This window comes from Oryctolagus cuniculus, chromosome X, assembly GCF_051225735.1.
Source record: "Oryctolagus cuniculus isolate XC-2025 breed Fujian yellow rabbit chromosome X, ASM5122573v1, whole genome shotgun sequence".
Lineage (NCBI taxonomy): Eukaryota > Metazoa > Chordata > Mammalia > Lagomorpha > Leporidae > Oryctolagus > Oryctolagus cuniculus.
In genome coordinates, this window is record NC_142888.1 from 133,136,231 (window position 1) to 133,153,413 (window position 17,183).

The 17,183-nt window shown below is 38.5% G+C and overlaps 1 protein-coding gene across 5 annotated transcripts in view; it reads right to left on the reverse strand.

Annotated features, from left to right (window-relative positions):
• Positions 1-270: 270 nt before the first annotated feature.
• The window catches only part of F8 (coagulation factor VIII), a 151,594-nt gene continuing 134,681 nt past the window's right edge, over positions 271-17,183 (reverse strand). For 2 of the 5 annotated variants that reach the window (XM_070066324.2, XM_089323652.1), the window contains 4 exons: positions 16,176-16,320; positions 15,627-15,775; positions 14,820-14,996; positions 271-2,308 (listed from right to left, as the gene is read on the reverse strand). In XM_070066324.2, coding sequence (XP_069922425.1) covers positions 2,153-2,308; positions 14,820-14,996; positions 15,627-15,775; positions 16,176-16,320 — 627 coding nt within the window. In that variant the 3' untranslated portion in view covers positions 271-2,152. 5 annotated transcript variants of the gene reach the window in all.

Here is a 17,183-nt window from a genome sequence, read left to right on the forward strand (position 1 = left end):
TTACCTCTAGGCACTATGTTATTATACAGTAGATCTGTAGAAGTTACTTATCTTGCATACTTGAAGAGTAATTCTCCACTCTTCCCTCAGTCCCTGTTTACTATATGCTCTTCTCTGAGATTGAGAGTCCATTTCTTCTTTTTTAAAACATTTTATTGAATGGCTCATAAATCCTATAAGTTTTTACTTAATCTGCTATTCAGTTCCCTATTCATTTAAAAATATGCCCATATTTTAATTTACAGTATAAAAACACCATTCTTAAAGGCATTTGTCTTTATGCATCAATATTTTATTTAATTCATTACTGAGGAAAGTAGCAGGAAGACAAAATAGTTGGTTCCAAGAGCATTGGGGAAATATAGATAGGGGAAAGAAAGCCAAAATAAGATTATTAACTTAGACGTAAGAGTGGTTAACCTTTTATAAGAATGAAAACCCTATCGCTTTTTGGCTTAATTCCTCTCCCAAGCTATAAAAGAACACTACTTATTGGTTTCTGTGAGTTAACTGCTAACCTTAAGAGCTCTACAGGTCTACAAACCACTTGCTCCTTTATCAGTTGAGTATACTATGATCATCCCCAAAGAGGTCAGAACACAATAAAGAAGGATTATTAGAAAATGCTCTAGAATTGGAGAAAAGCAGCCATATTCTTGCTTTGGGATATAATTTTCTCTTATTCTAGGAACCTCTGTTTTCAAACTGCCCTCAGTTGTAAATTCTAGATGCTTCCTGAAACTGTCCCATGGCTTGTGCTTGCCTCTAGCCACCTCTAGAGCTCTATACCAGCAGGAAGTGATCCTTTGCATAGTTCTAGTGAAGGGGCAGGTAGATGGAATAAGTAAACCCTACACAACCACATATGGGAGTGGGGCAAAGTGGGGGTTATATAGTTCAGCTAAATAAGTAGAACTGTACTTTCTGGTCATGGTATACAATTTCTCTGTTACATTCTTCTTGTATTCTTTCAGCAGGAAGTTAGGTGAAGGAGAGAGTACAATGAGTACATTGTGACAGTTATCAAGTTTATTGTCTCCTACCACAGACAGCTGTGAATTTCTCTCATTTTCAGTGAAGCATATTAAAAATATACCATTTATAAGCCTATTATAATCATTACCTTTCTTGAACATCAAAAGTTTCAGGAGGATATTGTTATTCTATTTCCAGTTTCCTGATAATTCTGTATCCCCACCATCCCATTTTTTTTGTTGGTTAGAATTAGGATAAAATGGATTTATCTGCACAGAATTCTGGGATTGAGTCAATAACACTTTAATGGAATTCTTGTATTTTCTCTATTTTGCAGACTGTCAAAATGACTGGCATTTGATTTCAAGGCTATGCTGATATGATTCCAAAACATGTTTCTATCCATGCTTGACCAGAACCATAAATGTGTGAGAGTTTTATGTTAAGTGTATGAAGTTGGGTGTTACAGCTAAGATGCCACCTGGGACATCTGTGTCCCAAAGCACAATGCCTGGGTTCAAAACCTGACTTCGGCTTGTAACTCCAGTTTCCTGCAATGTAGATCCTAGGAGGCAGCAGGTGATAGCTCAAGTACTTGTGCACCTGCCACTCCTGGGGGAGATCTTGACTGAGTTCTAGGCTCCTGGCTTCAGCCTGGACCAGCCTGGCTGTGGTGGGCCCTTGGGGAATGAACCAGCAGATGGAAAATCTCTGTGTGTCTTTCTTTCTCTCTGTCTTGCAAATAAAATGAAAAATAAATCAATAGTTTTAAAATATGTGATGCTTAATCTAAAATGCTTACTTACATTATGCCTATCTTCTGCTGACTTTCAATACATAACTTTTCTACAACAGAGGAAGTGGTGGCACTGTGAGAGACTTAACCCTGAGTGTGTTTCTCCTTACTTCTTTTTGCCTAGTTGCATTGGAGGAATCTGCAGCAAATGCACAAGAGTTCAGTTACAGGCAACACTCTCAGGAAACTTATTTGGGAGGCTTCACACCAGTGTCTGCTAGGGTTGTATAGTTTAGACATGGAGAAATGATGATGCCATGGACAGTGGGGGAAGATAAGTAACCTGGAGGCAAGGCACAAAGGTAGAAGGCAAGTCAGAGAGAGACAATGGCCTAGAGTTAGGGAATAACCTGGATCTGAGGAGCAAAGGGGCTAGCTGACTCAGTAGAGCTGCTGTGCTTCACAGCCCAGAACCTCCAGCCTCAGGGCAATCTGGTGGACCCAGCTCTTGGGGTGAATTCTGAGATAACGAGTCAACAGTGGTGGGTCTAGAGAGTTCAATACAGGTGTGAAGGAGTCTTGATTTCCTTTAAAAACCTGAAAGAAATAAGATAGCATCAGTTGTCTGATAGGAAATATACTATCAAACCATCCTCCCTACCCCACTAGGTCCCTGAAATCTTGCTCTGTCAGTGATCCATAGCTCCTTCCTCAACATGGCCCTCACTTTCCTTGACATCTATCACAATGCCAACCAGAAAGCACAGGCTCTTTTCTCACCACCACAGCTGAACCCTGGGAAATCACTGAAAGACTCTAGAATTATAAATACTATGTTTTTTTTTTTTTTTTGACAGGCAGAGTAAGACAGTGAGAGAGAGAGACAGAGAGAAGGTCTTCCTTTCCATTGGTTCACCCTCCAATGGCTGCTACGGTCGGCGGGCTGTGCTGATCCGAAGGCAGGAGCCAGGTGCTTCCTCCTGGTATCCCATGCGGGTGCAGGGCCCAAGAACTTGGGTCATCCTCCACTGCACTCCCGGGCCACAGCAGAGAGCTGGACTGGAAGAGAAGCAACCGGGACAGAATCCAGCGCCCCAACCAGGACTAGAACCCAGGGTGCTGGCACTGCAGGCCCAGCCGTTTACCTTTTCTAAAAAATATCCATGGGGCAAAACCATGTAAATGTTCTGTTCCCCAGTAAGCTTTCCTTCAATGATTTTAGTATCCATTGAAATTCCTTAAAAGTATTCAATAATATATTGATGGTTGAAAATTGATTTTCTATTTTTGTGATTTATTAGCTGGGATTCTTCTGTGAAGAAAAACTCTCCCTTTTCCTTTATTTTGTTCACTATGATTATGGACTCTTGAATTCTGTATTATATGCATTACAGCATATTTTTAAAGATTTATTTATTTATTTGAAAGGCAGAGTTACAGAGAGGCAGAGGCAGAGAGAGAGAGGTCTTCCATCTGCTGGTTCACTCCATAACTGGCTGCAATGGCCAGAGTTGGGACAATCTGAAGTCAGGAGCCAGGAGCCAAGAGCTTCTTCCAGGTCTCCACTAGCGTGTACAGGGGCCCAAGGACTTAGGCCATCTTCTGCTTTCCCAGTCTATAGCAAGGAGCTGGATTGGAAGTGGAGCAGCCGGGTCTCTAACTGGTGCCCATATGGGATGCCGGCACTACAGGCAGTGGTTTTCCCCATTACACTTCAGTGCCGGCCCTTATAGCATATTATTATAACTATTATCTGTGATGTTCATATTGTCTCAAATTTGGTCAACAGTAAGGCCTTCCAGCCAGCTGTTATGTTCTTTTCACAAGACTTCATTCATCTTTGAGTGTTTCCTTGTATTCTGGTACATCAAGGTATTCCAAGGTCACCAGGTACTGTCCTTGCTCCATCCATGAAATCAGTTGTTTCTCTAAAGAACCTAGATCCCATTTACTTGGAAATGATACTTAAAGACCAACATCTAGGCACTTAGTGTGCTCATTGTCACTTTGTCATTACTTCTAGGCGTTCTCAGTGGACAGTACTAGAAAATATATTTTTTTCAAGAGTTAACAACTCTTTTTTTAAAAGATTTATTTTTTATTTATTTGAAAGACAGGGTCACAGAGAGAGGTAGAGACAGAGAGAGAAGTCTTCCATCTGCTGGTTCACTCCCCAGATGGCCACAATGGCTGGAGCTGCACCAATCCAAAGCCAGGAGCCAAAGGCTACTTCCAGGTCTCCTACACGGGTGCAGGGGCCCAAGGACTTGGGCCATCCTCCACTGCCTTCCCAGGCCACAGCAGAGAGCTGGATCAGAAGAGGAGCAGCCAGACAAGAACTGGCACCCATATGGGATGCCTGTGCTTCAGGCGAGGGCTTTAACCGGCCCCAGGAAATATATTTTTAATTCCTGAGTTCTTACTGATACTGATAATTCAACTCTAATATTCCTTGCTTGTATTAGTTTTCAAGGGCTGTCATAACAAATTACTCAGTGGCTTAAAAATAAAAGAAATTCATTCTATCTAAGTTTTGAGGTTCAAACTGAATCCCGGGGCCAAAACATAAGAGACTGAATCAAACACCCAATCACATTTAAAATGTGTTTGGAAGTGGAGTGTGTCATATCCACTTAAATTCTATTGGTCAAAATAAATCATAACTCTCTGCCCAAAGTCCATGTGGTTTTCAAGGAAAGAGGTAGTGGAAAACCAAGAAAGATACCACCTACTTCATATATCATTTTCTGTTCACTTAGAAAATTGTTATATTTTCTGGTTCTAGCATGTAAGAGGTGATTTTATGTCCGCAGAAGTGAGGGGTTTGGGCAACTAGCTAGGTTTCTTGGTTCAGGAGCACCATCTACTGTTGATAAAGTGAACCGCATTTATTTAATAGACGGGATCATAAGAGGTTTAGTCTTGTGATATTGTTTTTATAGGATACTTAATTTCCACTACTAGCTTTTTTCTTTTGTTCATCATTTCTAGTCCTATGGACTTTAAACACCTTTCCTTTCAGTTTTCCAGAAGCCAATTCAGATATCACATTAGTGCATCATCACTGGAGGAGACATTCTGTTCAGAAGTAATTTTACCTCTGTTTTATCATAACCAGTTCCTGCAATAACCTTTCCTCATTTCTTTTATTTCTGTCAGTTTTTGCTTTAAATAATTTTGAGGCCATATAATTAGGTTATACAAATGAAATTGCTGTATTTTTGACATTATGAAGTTGTGTTCTTTTATCTTAAACACATGTTCTCCTTAGTGATTTTTTTTATTTATTTATTTTCATTTTATTTGAAAAGCAAAGAGACACAGAGATAGACGGTCAGAGAGGGATCTTCCACCTATTAATTCACTCCCCAAATGCCCACAACAGCCAGGGTTGGACCAGGCCAAAGCTAGGAGTCTGGAACTCCATCTGGGTTTCCCACATGGGTGGCAGACACTCAACTATTTGAGCTATCACCTGCTGACTACCAGGGCACACATTAGCAGGAAGCTGAATTGAAACCAGAGCTGGGACTTGAACCAGGCACTCCAATATGGGATTCAGATGTCCCAACTATGTCTTAACTACTGCACAAATGCCTATCCTTGAGGTCATATTCTTAATCTCCAATAATATTCTCTTGCCTTAAATCATTTGTCTGATATCAATAAGACAACAGAAATCTTTTAGATAATATTGTATAATCTTTTTTCATTATTTACTTGCTACTTTTCTGTATCTAATATTTTAAATATTTCTTTTGTAAAACATTGAATTTGCTCTTGTGTTTTTATCAATCTGACAATCTTTGTCTTTTAACTGGAATATTTCATTTTTTCACGTTACATATAATTACTGTTGCATTTGGAGTAAAATCTACCATCTTATCTTTTTCCCCTGCCTATTTTATGTTTCTGTATCTCTGTTTGTTTTCATTGAGATTTATATTTTGTCCTTTGATATTTATTTTTCTACCATTTTGGAAGTCCTATACCCTATTTTATATTCTACTACATACCTTTTTTTCCTAGAAATTATAGCATGCATCAAACTATCAATGACTAATGTTAATATTTTATGTCCTGGATAATATAAGAATTTTAGATCCTCTTATTCTATTTAACCCCATCCCAACTTTTATGATGTTGCTGTTAACATGCTCTAAATACACACACATACACGCAGACACACACTTGGCTTAAATGATAGAAATGTATTATCTCACAATTCTAGAGGTTGAAAGTCAAAGATCAAGGTGTTGGCAGGGTTGTTTTCTTCTGAGGCCTCTCTCCTTAGCATATAAATGACTATTGGTCTTCATTATGTCCTACCAGTGCTTATTCGTCCCTGTGTCTGTGTCCTAATCTCTTCTTCTAATAAGGACATCAGTCTTACAGGAATAAGGGCCACCATAAGGAACTCATTCTAGCTTAATTACCTCTTTAAAGATCCTATCTCCAAATAAGGTCACATTCTAGGAACAGGGGTGTTAGGACTTCAACATATGCATTTTGGTGGGATAGATACAATTCAGAGCATAAAAGCCTTCAGTGAACTGGAGTCTAGTATTCAGGATATAAAAAGTACTCTTACAAATCAACAATAAAAAGAATCAAATTTTAAAATAGGCATAGGAACTTTTCCAAAGAAGATGTATAAATGGCAACAAGCTCATGAAAAAAAATAATCAACATCATTAATTAATCATTATGGAAATGCAAGTCAAAACCACAATGAAATACCATTTCACATCCACTAGGACAGTTATAATTTTTAAAAAAGAAAACAAAGTGGGAAAATAGCAAGTGTTAGTAAGATGTAAAGAAATTGGAACCCACATTGATGATGTAAATGTGAAATGGGACAGCCACTGTGGAAAACATTTTGGTGGTTCCTTAATAAGGAAAACATAGAATGAACATATGATTCAGCAATTCCACTCCTGGATATGTACTGAAAAAATTTAAAACACTAAAACAAAAGACTTGTACAGAAATGCTCATACCAGCATTATTTGCAATAATCAACAGATGAAAACAATCCAAATGTCCTTCAACGGATGAATGGATAAGGAGAATGTGGTATATACATACATGGAATATTATTCAGCCATAAAAGGGTAGATTTACTGATACATGAAGCAACATTGATGGACCTTGAAAACATTAAGCAAAATGAAATAAACCACCACAAAATTTGCATTCTGTATTATCCCACTAACATGAAATACCTATAATGGGCAAAACCACAGAGACAGAAAAAAGACTTTTGTGATTGCCAAAGGCTGGGGATTTCCTTATAGCAGCAGTATATCATTTTGATTCATGTAGTTTTATAGTCAGTTTTGAAATAGGGAAGTGTGAGCCCTTTAATGTTATTTTGCAAGATTGATTTGCTCTTCAAGATCCCTTCAGATCACATACTAATTTTAGGATAGTTATTTTGCAAAAAAAAAAAATGCCATTGCTATTCTGATACAGAATGCTTTGACTCTGCAAATTGTTTTATTAATACTAAGGGACTTCAGAACATTTGTGGAGAAGTGGAATTAAAAGATACATTGATTTTGGTGCAAAAATTTTGAAATCCATGCATAATTTTCTCATAACACACATTTTCCGTGAACTTTTTGAAGACTCCTTGGTATTGTCATCTTGACAATGCTGTGCTTTCAATCCATGAACCCAGGATGTATTCCCATATATGTGAGTCTTCCTTCATTTATTTCAACAATGTTTTGTAGTTTTATGTGTACAAGCCTTGCAGATCCTTGGTTGATTTTGTTCTTAAGTATTTTATTATTTGATGCTATTGTTTTTTTAATTTCTTTTTCAGATTTTTCATTGTTAGCATATTGAAATACAACTGATTTTTGCATGCTAACCTTGTATTCTACAGTGGTTATTTTTTTTAAAAAAAAGATTTATTTATTTATTTATTTGAAAGAGTAACAGAGAGAGAGGGAGAGGGAAAGGGGGAGAGAGAGAGAGATTGAGATTTTTCACCAGCTGGTTCACTCCCCAAATGGCAGCAATAGCCAGGGCTAGACCAGGCTGAAACCAGGGGTTACGAACTCCATCTGGGTCTCCCATGTGGGTGATACAGGCCCAAGAACTTGGGCCATCTTCTGCTGCCTTCCTGGGCACATTCGCAGGGAACTAGGTCAGAAGTAGAGCAGTCAGGATTTGAATCAGCGCTCATATGGGATGCTGGCATCACAGGTAGCGCCCTTACATGCTATGCCACAATGCCGGCCCTTGCAATGGTTATTTGAAACTGCAAGTAATTTTGGATAATTTGTGTTTTATGCTTTCATATTTCCTTGCTTTAAGATTTTATGCATAATTATTTCATATGTGTATCTGTCAATATGGAATGCTCTTCAAATTATAAATCTGTATCAATTATTTCTGCTCACTTATACTCAAGTTGTCTTACATGTTTGCTGGTCTATGTCTATGACCTTATCATTTTAACATGTGGAGGCCTAAGTTACAGGATACTTTTTTTCTAGAGAAAATTTAAGAATGATTCTTCTAGGTGTCAGAGGATGCTACTGACCTTATTTCTTTAGCTCTCTTCTAGGATTCATGAGTGAATGAAGAAGTCTCACACTCAGTTCTCCTTATATTTTGCCCAAGACTTTGTCTCCCAATAACACCACTACTGTGATCATTTTCCTTGAGGGAAGTTCTTCCTTTTTATATATTTTTTAAAGATTATTTATTTATTTGAGAGGTAGAGTTACAGACAGAGAGAGACAGAGAGAAAGGTCCTCCATCTGCTGGTTCACTACCTAAGTGCCCACAATGGCTGGAACTGTGCCAATTCAAAGCCAGGAGCCTGGAGCTTCTTCCAGGTCTCCCCTGGGGGTACAGGGGCCCAAGGACTTGGGCCATCTTCTACTGCTTTCCCAGGCCATAGCAGAGAGCTGGATTGGAAGTAGAGCAGCCAGAAGCTTAGCCTGCTTTGCCACAGTGATGGCCTCTTAAATATATTTTTCCACTTCTCTCTACCCTGATTTCTACTTTTTTTTTTTTAAATAAAAGATCATGGAGGAGGCTGATGATTTCCCTTTCTATGCTGAGTACAACGTATTAAGAAGTACATATTGTCAGCAATAAAGCCTTTTAAATTGTAGTATAATATACATAATATAAAATTTACCACTTTAACCGTTTTTAAGTGTAGAACTCAGTAGCACCAAGGAAATTCACAGTGTTATGCAACAGTTGGCACTATCCACCTCCAGAACTTTTTCATCTTCTCAAACTAGAACTCTGTACTATTAGACAGTAATTCTATTCACCCCTTCTAGGCCCTGGTAATCTCTCTTCTACTTTCTTACTCTATGAATCTGCCTATTCTTGGTATTCCATTATGATGGTTAACTTTATGTATCAACTTGACTGGGCCATTAGTACCCATATATTTGGTCAAACTTCATTGTAGGAGTGTCTGAGGGTGTTTTGTTTTATGCGATTAACATGTGAATTGGTAGACTGAATAAAGCAGATTTATTTATTTGAAAGACAGAGTTATAGAGAGAGAGAGAGGGAGAAACAAAGAGATCTTCCATCTGCTGGTTCATTCTTCAAATGGCCACAATGGCTAGGGCTGGGCCAGACTGAAGCCAAGTGCCAGAAGCTTCTTCCAGGTCTCCCACATGGGTTCAGTGGCCCAAGTACTTGGGTTATTTTCTGTTGCTTTCCCAGGTGCATTAGCAGGAGCTAGATCAGAAGTGGAATAACCAAGACTCAAACAGGCAACCCACATGGGATGCTGGTGTCACAGGCAGTGGCTTAACCCACTACACCACAACCCTGGCCTCAACATGTGGAAACTTCTACAGTAAAAAAAAAAAAGAATGACACTTCCTAGTTTTTTTTTTTTTGGAGGCAAACTAATCCTAATTTAGGTGAGTTAATCTATTTCATTTACCAAGTGATCCAAAAGCTGTTAGTTTTGAGTGGGATCCAGAACAAGAGAAGACTCAGCTGTATATCCAGTCTGCCATGTAAGCTTCTCAACTTGGTCAATTTGACCCAGTAGATACAATGGGACTTGAGGTATCAGTGGCAGATACAGATGCTGTTTGCAACATTTGACAGGATCCCATATGTGAACTGCAGTACAGACCCTTAGGATTTTGGAGCCATCATCTGTTTGGTAAGTACTTTTCTTCTGAGAGACAGATCCTGGCCTGTTACTAGGTCTTAGCAGAAATTAATGCTTGACAATAGGCCACAAAGTTACCATGTGACCCGAAATGTCCTTCATGAACTGGATGTTACCTGATCTAGCACACCACAAAGTTGAGCGTGCACAGGAACAGTCATCAGGTGGAAGTGGTACAATGTGATTGGACTTGAGCAGGTCCTGAAGGCACAAGTAAGTCATGGTTTCTACTGCTACACTGCCCTTTCTCTCCCAGTCTGCACTTGTGGCCTATTGGGGAATAGACTAAGATCAGTTTACAGAGAAAGAGAGCCCTCAGGCCTGCTTTACAGATGGTCTGAAGAATATGCAGGTACCACCCCAAAGTTGAAAGCTGCAGCGCTACAGACACTCTCTGAGACATGGCTGAAGGAGAATAGTGAAGGGAAATCCTCTCAATTGGCAGAACTTCTGTGTTTCTAGTTGTGTGCTTTGCTTGGAAGGAGAAATCACCATATCTGCAATTATGTACATATTCAGAGGCTGTAGTCAGTTGTTTGGATTTCCAGGGACTTGAAAAGAACATGATTGAGAAATCAATGACAAAGAAATTTGAGAAACAGGTATAGATGTATCTGAACAGGCAAAAAACATGAAGATATTTGTGTGCTATGTGAATGTCCACCAAAAGAGGACCTGAAAATAGAAAAACTTTGATAATCAAATGGATGGGATGACCGACCTATTTTATGGATACCAGACAACCACTTTCTCTGGGCAGCCCTGTCATTGGTCAATAGGCTCATGAATAAACCAGTCATTCTAGCTGGCATGGAGGTTATACTTGGGCTCAGCAATGTGAATTTCCACTCACCAAGTATAACCTGTCTACAACCACAGCTAAGTACCTAGTTTGCCAGCAGCAGGGACCAACACTGAGCTCCTAACAAGACATCATTTCCCAGGATGATCATCTACCTGGTGGCAAATTGATTACATTACTAAGTGGGGAAGTATTTTATTCTTATTGTAGTGGACAGTCTGGATATGATTTGCCTTCCCAGCACAGAATTCTCCCAAAATTACCATCAGTAGAATTATACAATTTTTTATCCACTTTCATGGTATTCCACCCAGCAATGCTTTTGACCAAGAAAATCACTTTATAGCCAAAATAGTTGTCCTATGCCTATGGAATTCACTGGATTTCTCATGCTCCCCAATAATATGAAGCAGCTGGCTTGATAGAATAGTGGAATGAGCTTTTGAAGGCTTAATTTATAGCACAAGCTATGTGGCAATATTTTGAAGGTCTAAATTGAGGTTCTCCAAAAGGCTATATATGTTCTTAATCAGCATCAAATAGAATGTATTATATTTCTTCCATAGGCAGGAGTCAGAGGTTCAGGACTCAAGGGATGGGTGGAAATGAGCATAGTACCCTTCACCATTATTTCTAGGAACCCACTAGCAATATATTTGCTTCCTGTTCCCATGGCCTTATATTCTTTTTTTTTTATTAACTTTTATTTAATGAATATAAATTTCCAAAGTACGGCTTATGGATTACAATGGCTTCCCCCCCATAACGTCCCTCCCACCCGCAACCCTCCCCTTTCCCACTCCCTCTCCCCTTCCATTCACATCAAGATTCATTTTCGATTATCTTAATATACAGAAGATCAGCTTAGTATACATTAAGTAAGGATTTCAACAGTTTGCTCCCACACAGAAACATAAAGTGAAAAATAATAGATGATTTTTTAAATGATGATGAGATCAGATCAGACCTATTGTCATGTTTAATCCCAGTGAGAGTCAAGTTGGGAATTGATAATTTCTTCTTTTTTTTTTTTTTACAGAAGATCAGTTTAGTAACATTAAGTAAAGATTTCAACAGTTTGCACCCCCATAGAAACACAAAGTGAAATATACTGTTTGAGTACTCGTTATAGCATTAAGTCTCAATGTACAGCACATTAAGGACAGAGATCCTACATGAGGAGTAAGTGCACAGTGACTCCTGTTGTTGACTTTACAAATTGACACTCCTGTTTATGGCATCAGTAATCTCCCTATGCACCAGTCATGAGTTTCCAAGGCTATGGAAGCCCCTTGAGTTCTCCGACTCTTATCTTGTTTAGACAAGGTCATAGTCAAAGTGGAGGTTCTCTCCTCCCTTCAGAGAAAGGTACCTCCTTCTTTGAAGACCTGTTCTTTCCACTGGGATCTCACTCACAGAGATCTTTCATTTAGGTGGTTTTTTTTTTTTTTTTTTTTTTTTTTTTTTTTTTTTGCCAGAGTGTGAGTGTCTTGGCTTTCCATGCCTGAAATACTCTCATGGGCTTTTCAGCCAGATCGGAATGCCTTTAGGGCTGATTCACCTTATATTCTAATGGCCTAGAGGTCTTAGTTCCAAAGGGAGGAATATTTGTACTAGAAGAATCAAACAAAGATTACATTAAACTGGATGTCAAGACCTGTCCAGACACTTTGGACTTCTCATGCCTCTGAATCAGAAGGTAAAGAAAGGAGTTACTGTGTTGGCTGGGGAGATTGAATCTGAATATTCCAGAATACTCTTCCTTACCTCCATTGTGGAGTAGTAGTTTCCCAATGGATATTCAGGATCAATCTACCCAGCCAACACAGTAACTCCCTTTTTTATCTATTGATTCAGAGGTATGAAAAGTCCAAATTGGGCAAGTCTTGACATCCATTTTAATGTAATCTTTGTTTGATTCTTCTGGTACAAACATTCTAGAATGGGGAATGAAAGAAGGTATTTATGAATACCAGCTACCACCATGTGACCAGTTACAGAAACACAGGAATTCTCATGAGTATTTTCTCCTTACATTGTTATGAATATGTGTATGTATCTATACATATACCTGTTTTCTTCCTTCTCTTATTGCCCTATAAATGTACATAAGATACATTGACTTTATATCATATTCTTTAAGTATCATTAAATTATGTCATAGTATTTTGTTGCAAGATGTCAAGACATAGAGTAAATAAAAATTCAACAACTTCACTTCTTCTTTTAGGAAACAGGTTAATGTGTTTTTGGTTAAACACAATTTTTTAAATGTCCTATTATAATTGAATTATGACCTTGTTTTTGTCTTCATTTGGATATTGAGAATCATGTAAGGAGATGCATATGAATGCCAAATTGATGGTTAACTCTATACGTCAACTTTACTGAGCCACAAGCAATTCATATATTTAATCAAACATTATTCTGGGTGTTTCTATGAGGGTGTTTTTGGATCAGATTGACATCAAAATTGGAAGACTGAGTAAAGCAAATTGCCTTCCCTCATGTGGGCATCATGCAATTTGTTGAAGAGATGAATAGGACAGAAGGGTTTACACTCCTGCAAGTAAGAGAACCCTTGCTCTCTGACTACCTTCATACAGGGACATCAGTTCTTTCCTGCCCTCGGACTTGAACTAAAATACTTTAGTTCTTCTTGGGTCTCAAGCTTGCAGATCTTCTGACCAGAGCTATACCATTGGCTCTCCTATGTCTTCAGCTTGTTGATTAACCCTGTAGATCTTGGAACTTGACAGTCTCTATAATAGCATGGGCCAATGCACTCACTCTCTCTCACATACATCCCATATTCATATATTTTATATATATATATATATATAATCTACTTGAAATATATATTTCCTATGTATCGCCTATGAGTTCTATTTCTCTAGATATCCCTAACATGCCCATATAATAATAATATAATATTCATCCTTTTATGTTTGGCTTATTATACTTAGCAAATTTTCAAGGATCACCTATGCTGTAGCATAAATCAGAGACATTTTCTTTTAAATATGGGAATTTATTCTACAGTAACTATTGTCTAGACTCTAGTCCACGAAACTGCCAAAAGCATAAGTCTTTAACCAAGTCTTGAGGGATCAAGTAATTCTTCTTGGAGATGTTTGTCCAAGATTTGAAGAATTAGTCAGGCAAAAGGGCAATGAGGGGTAGTTAGAAAAATGTTATAGGTAGAAGAAATAATATATATATATATATATATATATATATATGCCTTATGTGGTATAGATTTGCTACATCTAGAGATCTGAGAGTTTCTTGCTATAGATGGACATTATAGAGCAAAGGAGCAAGTGGCAAGATACTGTACTAGAGAGATTGAAAATTAAGATAAAACACACTACAGAGCTGAACTATTCCTTCCTCCATCATCATGGGATAGTAAGACTTTATGTCATATCTTCTGATCAATATACTGGCAAACTCGGCGCTGCGGCTCACTAGGCTAATCCTCTGCCTGTGGCACTGGCACTCTGGGTTCTAGTCCCGGTTGGGGCACCAATTCTGTTCAGGTTGCTCCTCTTCCAGTCCAGCTCTCTGCTGTGGCCCGGAAGGCAGTGGAGGATGGCCCAGGTGCTTGGGCCCTGCACCTACATGGGAGAGCAGGAGGAGGCACCTGGCGGCCATTTGGGGGTTGAACCAACGGAAGGAAGACCTTTCTCTCTCTCTCTCTCACTGTCTAACTCTGCCTGTCAAAAAAAAATATATACTGGCAAACTGAGATCAAGACTGTCTGGACAAATAGAGTTAAAGTTTAACAGGTTTGGGAATACGGGTTGTTGATGAGAATATGGACATTATTATGCATTTTTGCAGAAAACCTTCATTCTTCTTCACTCTCATGATTTTTGCCCACATCATGAATGATCTTAGCATCCATGAGGAGAATCAACTCTTGGCTCTATTCTTCCCTATTTTTGGGCTTTTAACTACTTGCTTAAAGTCACTGTGTTCTCTCAAAATGCCCTTCACATGTCCTGTTACCACAGGTACTCAGTAAGTTTTATGTTGGAAGTTTGGTCATATATCAACCTTGTTGTGTATCTAAACGTCAAGCTCTAGGAGCAGTGTTTTTTGTATGTCTTATGAGACCAGCATACCTTTAACTTGCCTTTCTGAAGAACAAGAGTCCAATGATGGCCATCTTGACTGCTGGAGATGAGGAACTCCGTTACATACATGCTGGTAAGGAGAGACTTAACTCCCTGGGTGGTGATTCCTGTGACTTTCATTGTCTTCCGCAAGTCCACTTGCAGCCACTCTTTTGGATTATTCACCTGAGGAAGATAGCATTGGACTATCCTGTTGGTCACCAATTGCTCCCAGAAATCCACAAATCCATTCTTAACCATATCATAACATTTATCATTCTGTATTTTAATGATTTGTCAGTCTCCCTTATTAGACTCTAAGAAACTTCAGGAACAAAACTGTTCAGAACTGATTTCTGTATTCTCAGAGTCAGCTAATTAATAATCTATTAATAACCCATTTCATTTAAAATAAACCCCTGGAGGAGAACAGAAATTTATTTAATTTCTTCAAAAAGTCATTCAATGATCGAAAAATCACAAACTGTGTGGCTCTGGAAAAGATCATGCCCAGTGAATTTTATATGACTACAACCATTTTTCTTTGAGGTACTGAGAAACCTGGAAATAAAGTTAATAGTTTATATTTATCCATAAAATTTGACTTTATATATCATAATTATTTGACAGAGGTTAGCCAATTACTGGATGTAAAGATTCTTCTTTCGCCTGTGGGGTTGTGAGTCCTTGACATACTTTTAAAAGAACAGGTGACAAAAATACTTCTGATGGAACGTCAAGGGCTTCCTTTATTTTTTTTTACAACCACTACTCCCTGCTCTATGTCAGTTAAGTGGTAAATCTGTTATATCTTACCTGAGGTCTCCAGGCATTAGTCTTTCCCTGGAGGTGAAGTCTGGCTTTTGAAGGAGACCAGGTTGTAAACATATTGGTGAAGTAAGATGAAGCAGTAATTTGTGAATCTGATATTGCTTTACTTTCCATTCCCAATGGCATGCTGCAACCTCAAATAAATGAAAGGAGAATGTTATTACAAGGGCATAATGCAGTTTAAGTTCCACTGGCCTCACCCATCAACACTCTAAGTCTACTGTCATCATGATATCATTTCTCAAGCAGTAATTTTTGCACAGATTTTGTTATTGTTAACATGATCCTCATTTTATTCTCAGCTCTGATTTTTATTTTCCTTGTTAATAGTAGTGTAGGGAGATGGCTGTCTCTGGGGAATCCCATAGTTATGGAAACAAATTCCTCAGTATTTCCAGGATTACGTTGCTTTTAGTACTGATATCTCTGTTTCCCAAGACTGGAAACCCCCACCAAGCTTCAGGTTAGCTATAACAGTTAGTCACCCTACCCTTGGTAGGGAGAAGTAAGGATATAGGAGGATGTGGCACTTACTATTTAAATCACAGCCTATCAACTCCATGCGAAGCGTGCTACGGATGCTATAATGAGTTGGGTGCAAACGAATATACTGAGCAATAATTGGAGGGTTAAAAATGTTGTGTTTTATCCCAGATGAATCCACATTGCCAAAGAAGACCTGTTGGAAGATTACCACAAATACATGGGAAGTGAATACAGAATGAAAAGCAATTCCTCCCAAACACATCTTCCTTATAATTTGGCTTTGTGTATTCCTCAACAGCATGTCATATACAAATAAATCTATGCTGAACTCTGGCCTCAGAAACAGCCGTTAAGGCATTTGGATCTGGCTGAAGAGCCCATGAGAGTATTTTAGGCATGGAGAGCCAAGACACTCTGGCCAAAAAACAACAAACAAACAAACAAACAAGAACACCTAAATGAAAGATCTCTGTGAGTGAGATCCCAGTGTAAAGAACAGGCCATCAAAGATGGAGGTACCTTTCTCTGAAGGGAGGAGAGAACTTCCACTTTGACTATGACTTTGTCTAAATAAGATCGGAGTTGGCAAACTCAAAAGGCTTCCATTCCATAGCCTTGGCAACCCATGACAAGAGCCTAGGGTGATTACTGATGCCATAAACAAGAGTGTCAATTGTTAAGTCAACAACAGGAGTCACTGTGCACTTACTCCCCATGTAGGATCTCTGTCCTTAATGTGTTCTACAATGTAAATTAATACTATAACCAGTACTTAAACAGTACTTTTATACTTTGTGTTTCTGTGTGGGTGAAAACTGTTGAAATCTTTCCTTAATATATACTAAATTGATCTTCTGTATATAAAGATAATTGAAAATGAATCTTGATGTGAATGGGATGGGAGAGGGAGTGGGAGATGGGAGGGTTGTGGGTGGGAGGGAAGTTATGGCGGGGGGAGCCATTGTAATCCAAAAGCTGTACTTTGGAAATTTATATTTATTAAATAAAAGTTAAAAAAAACCCATGCCGAGTAAACACAAGTCAATGTTTTTCATA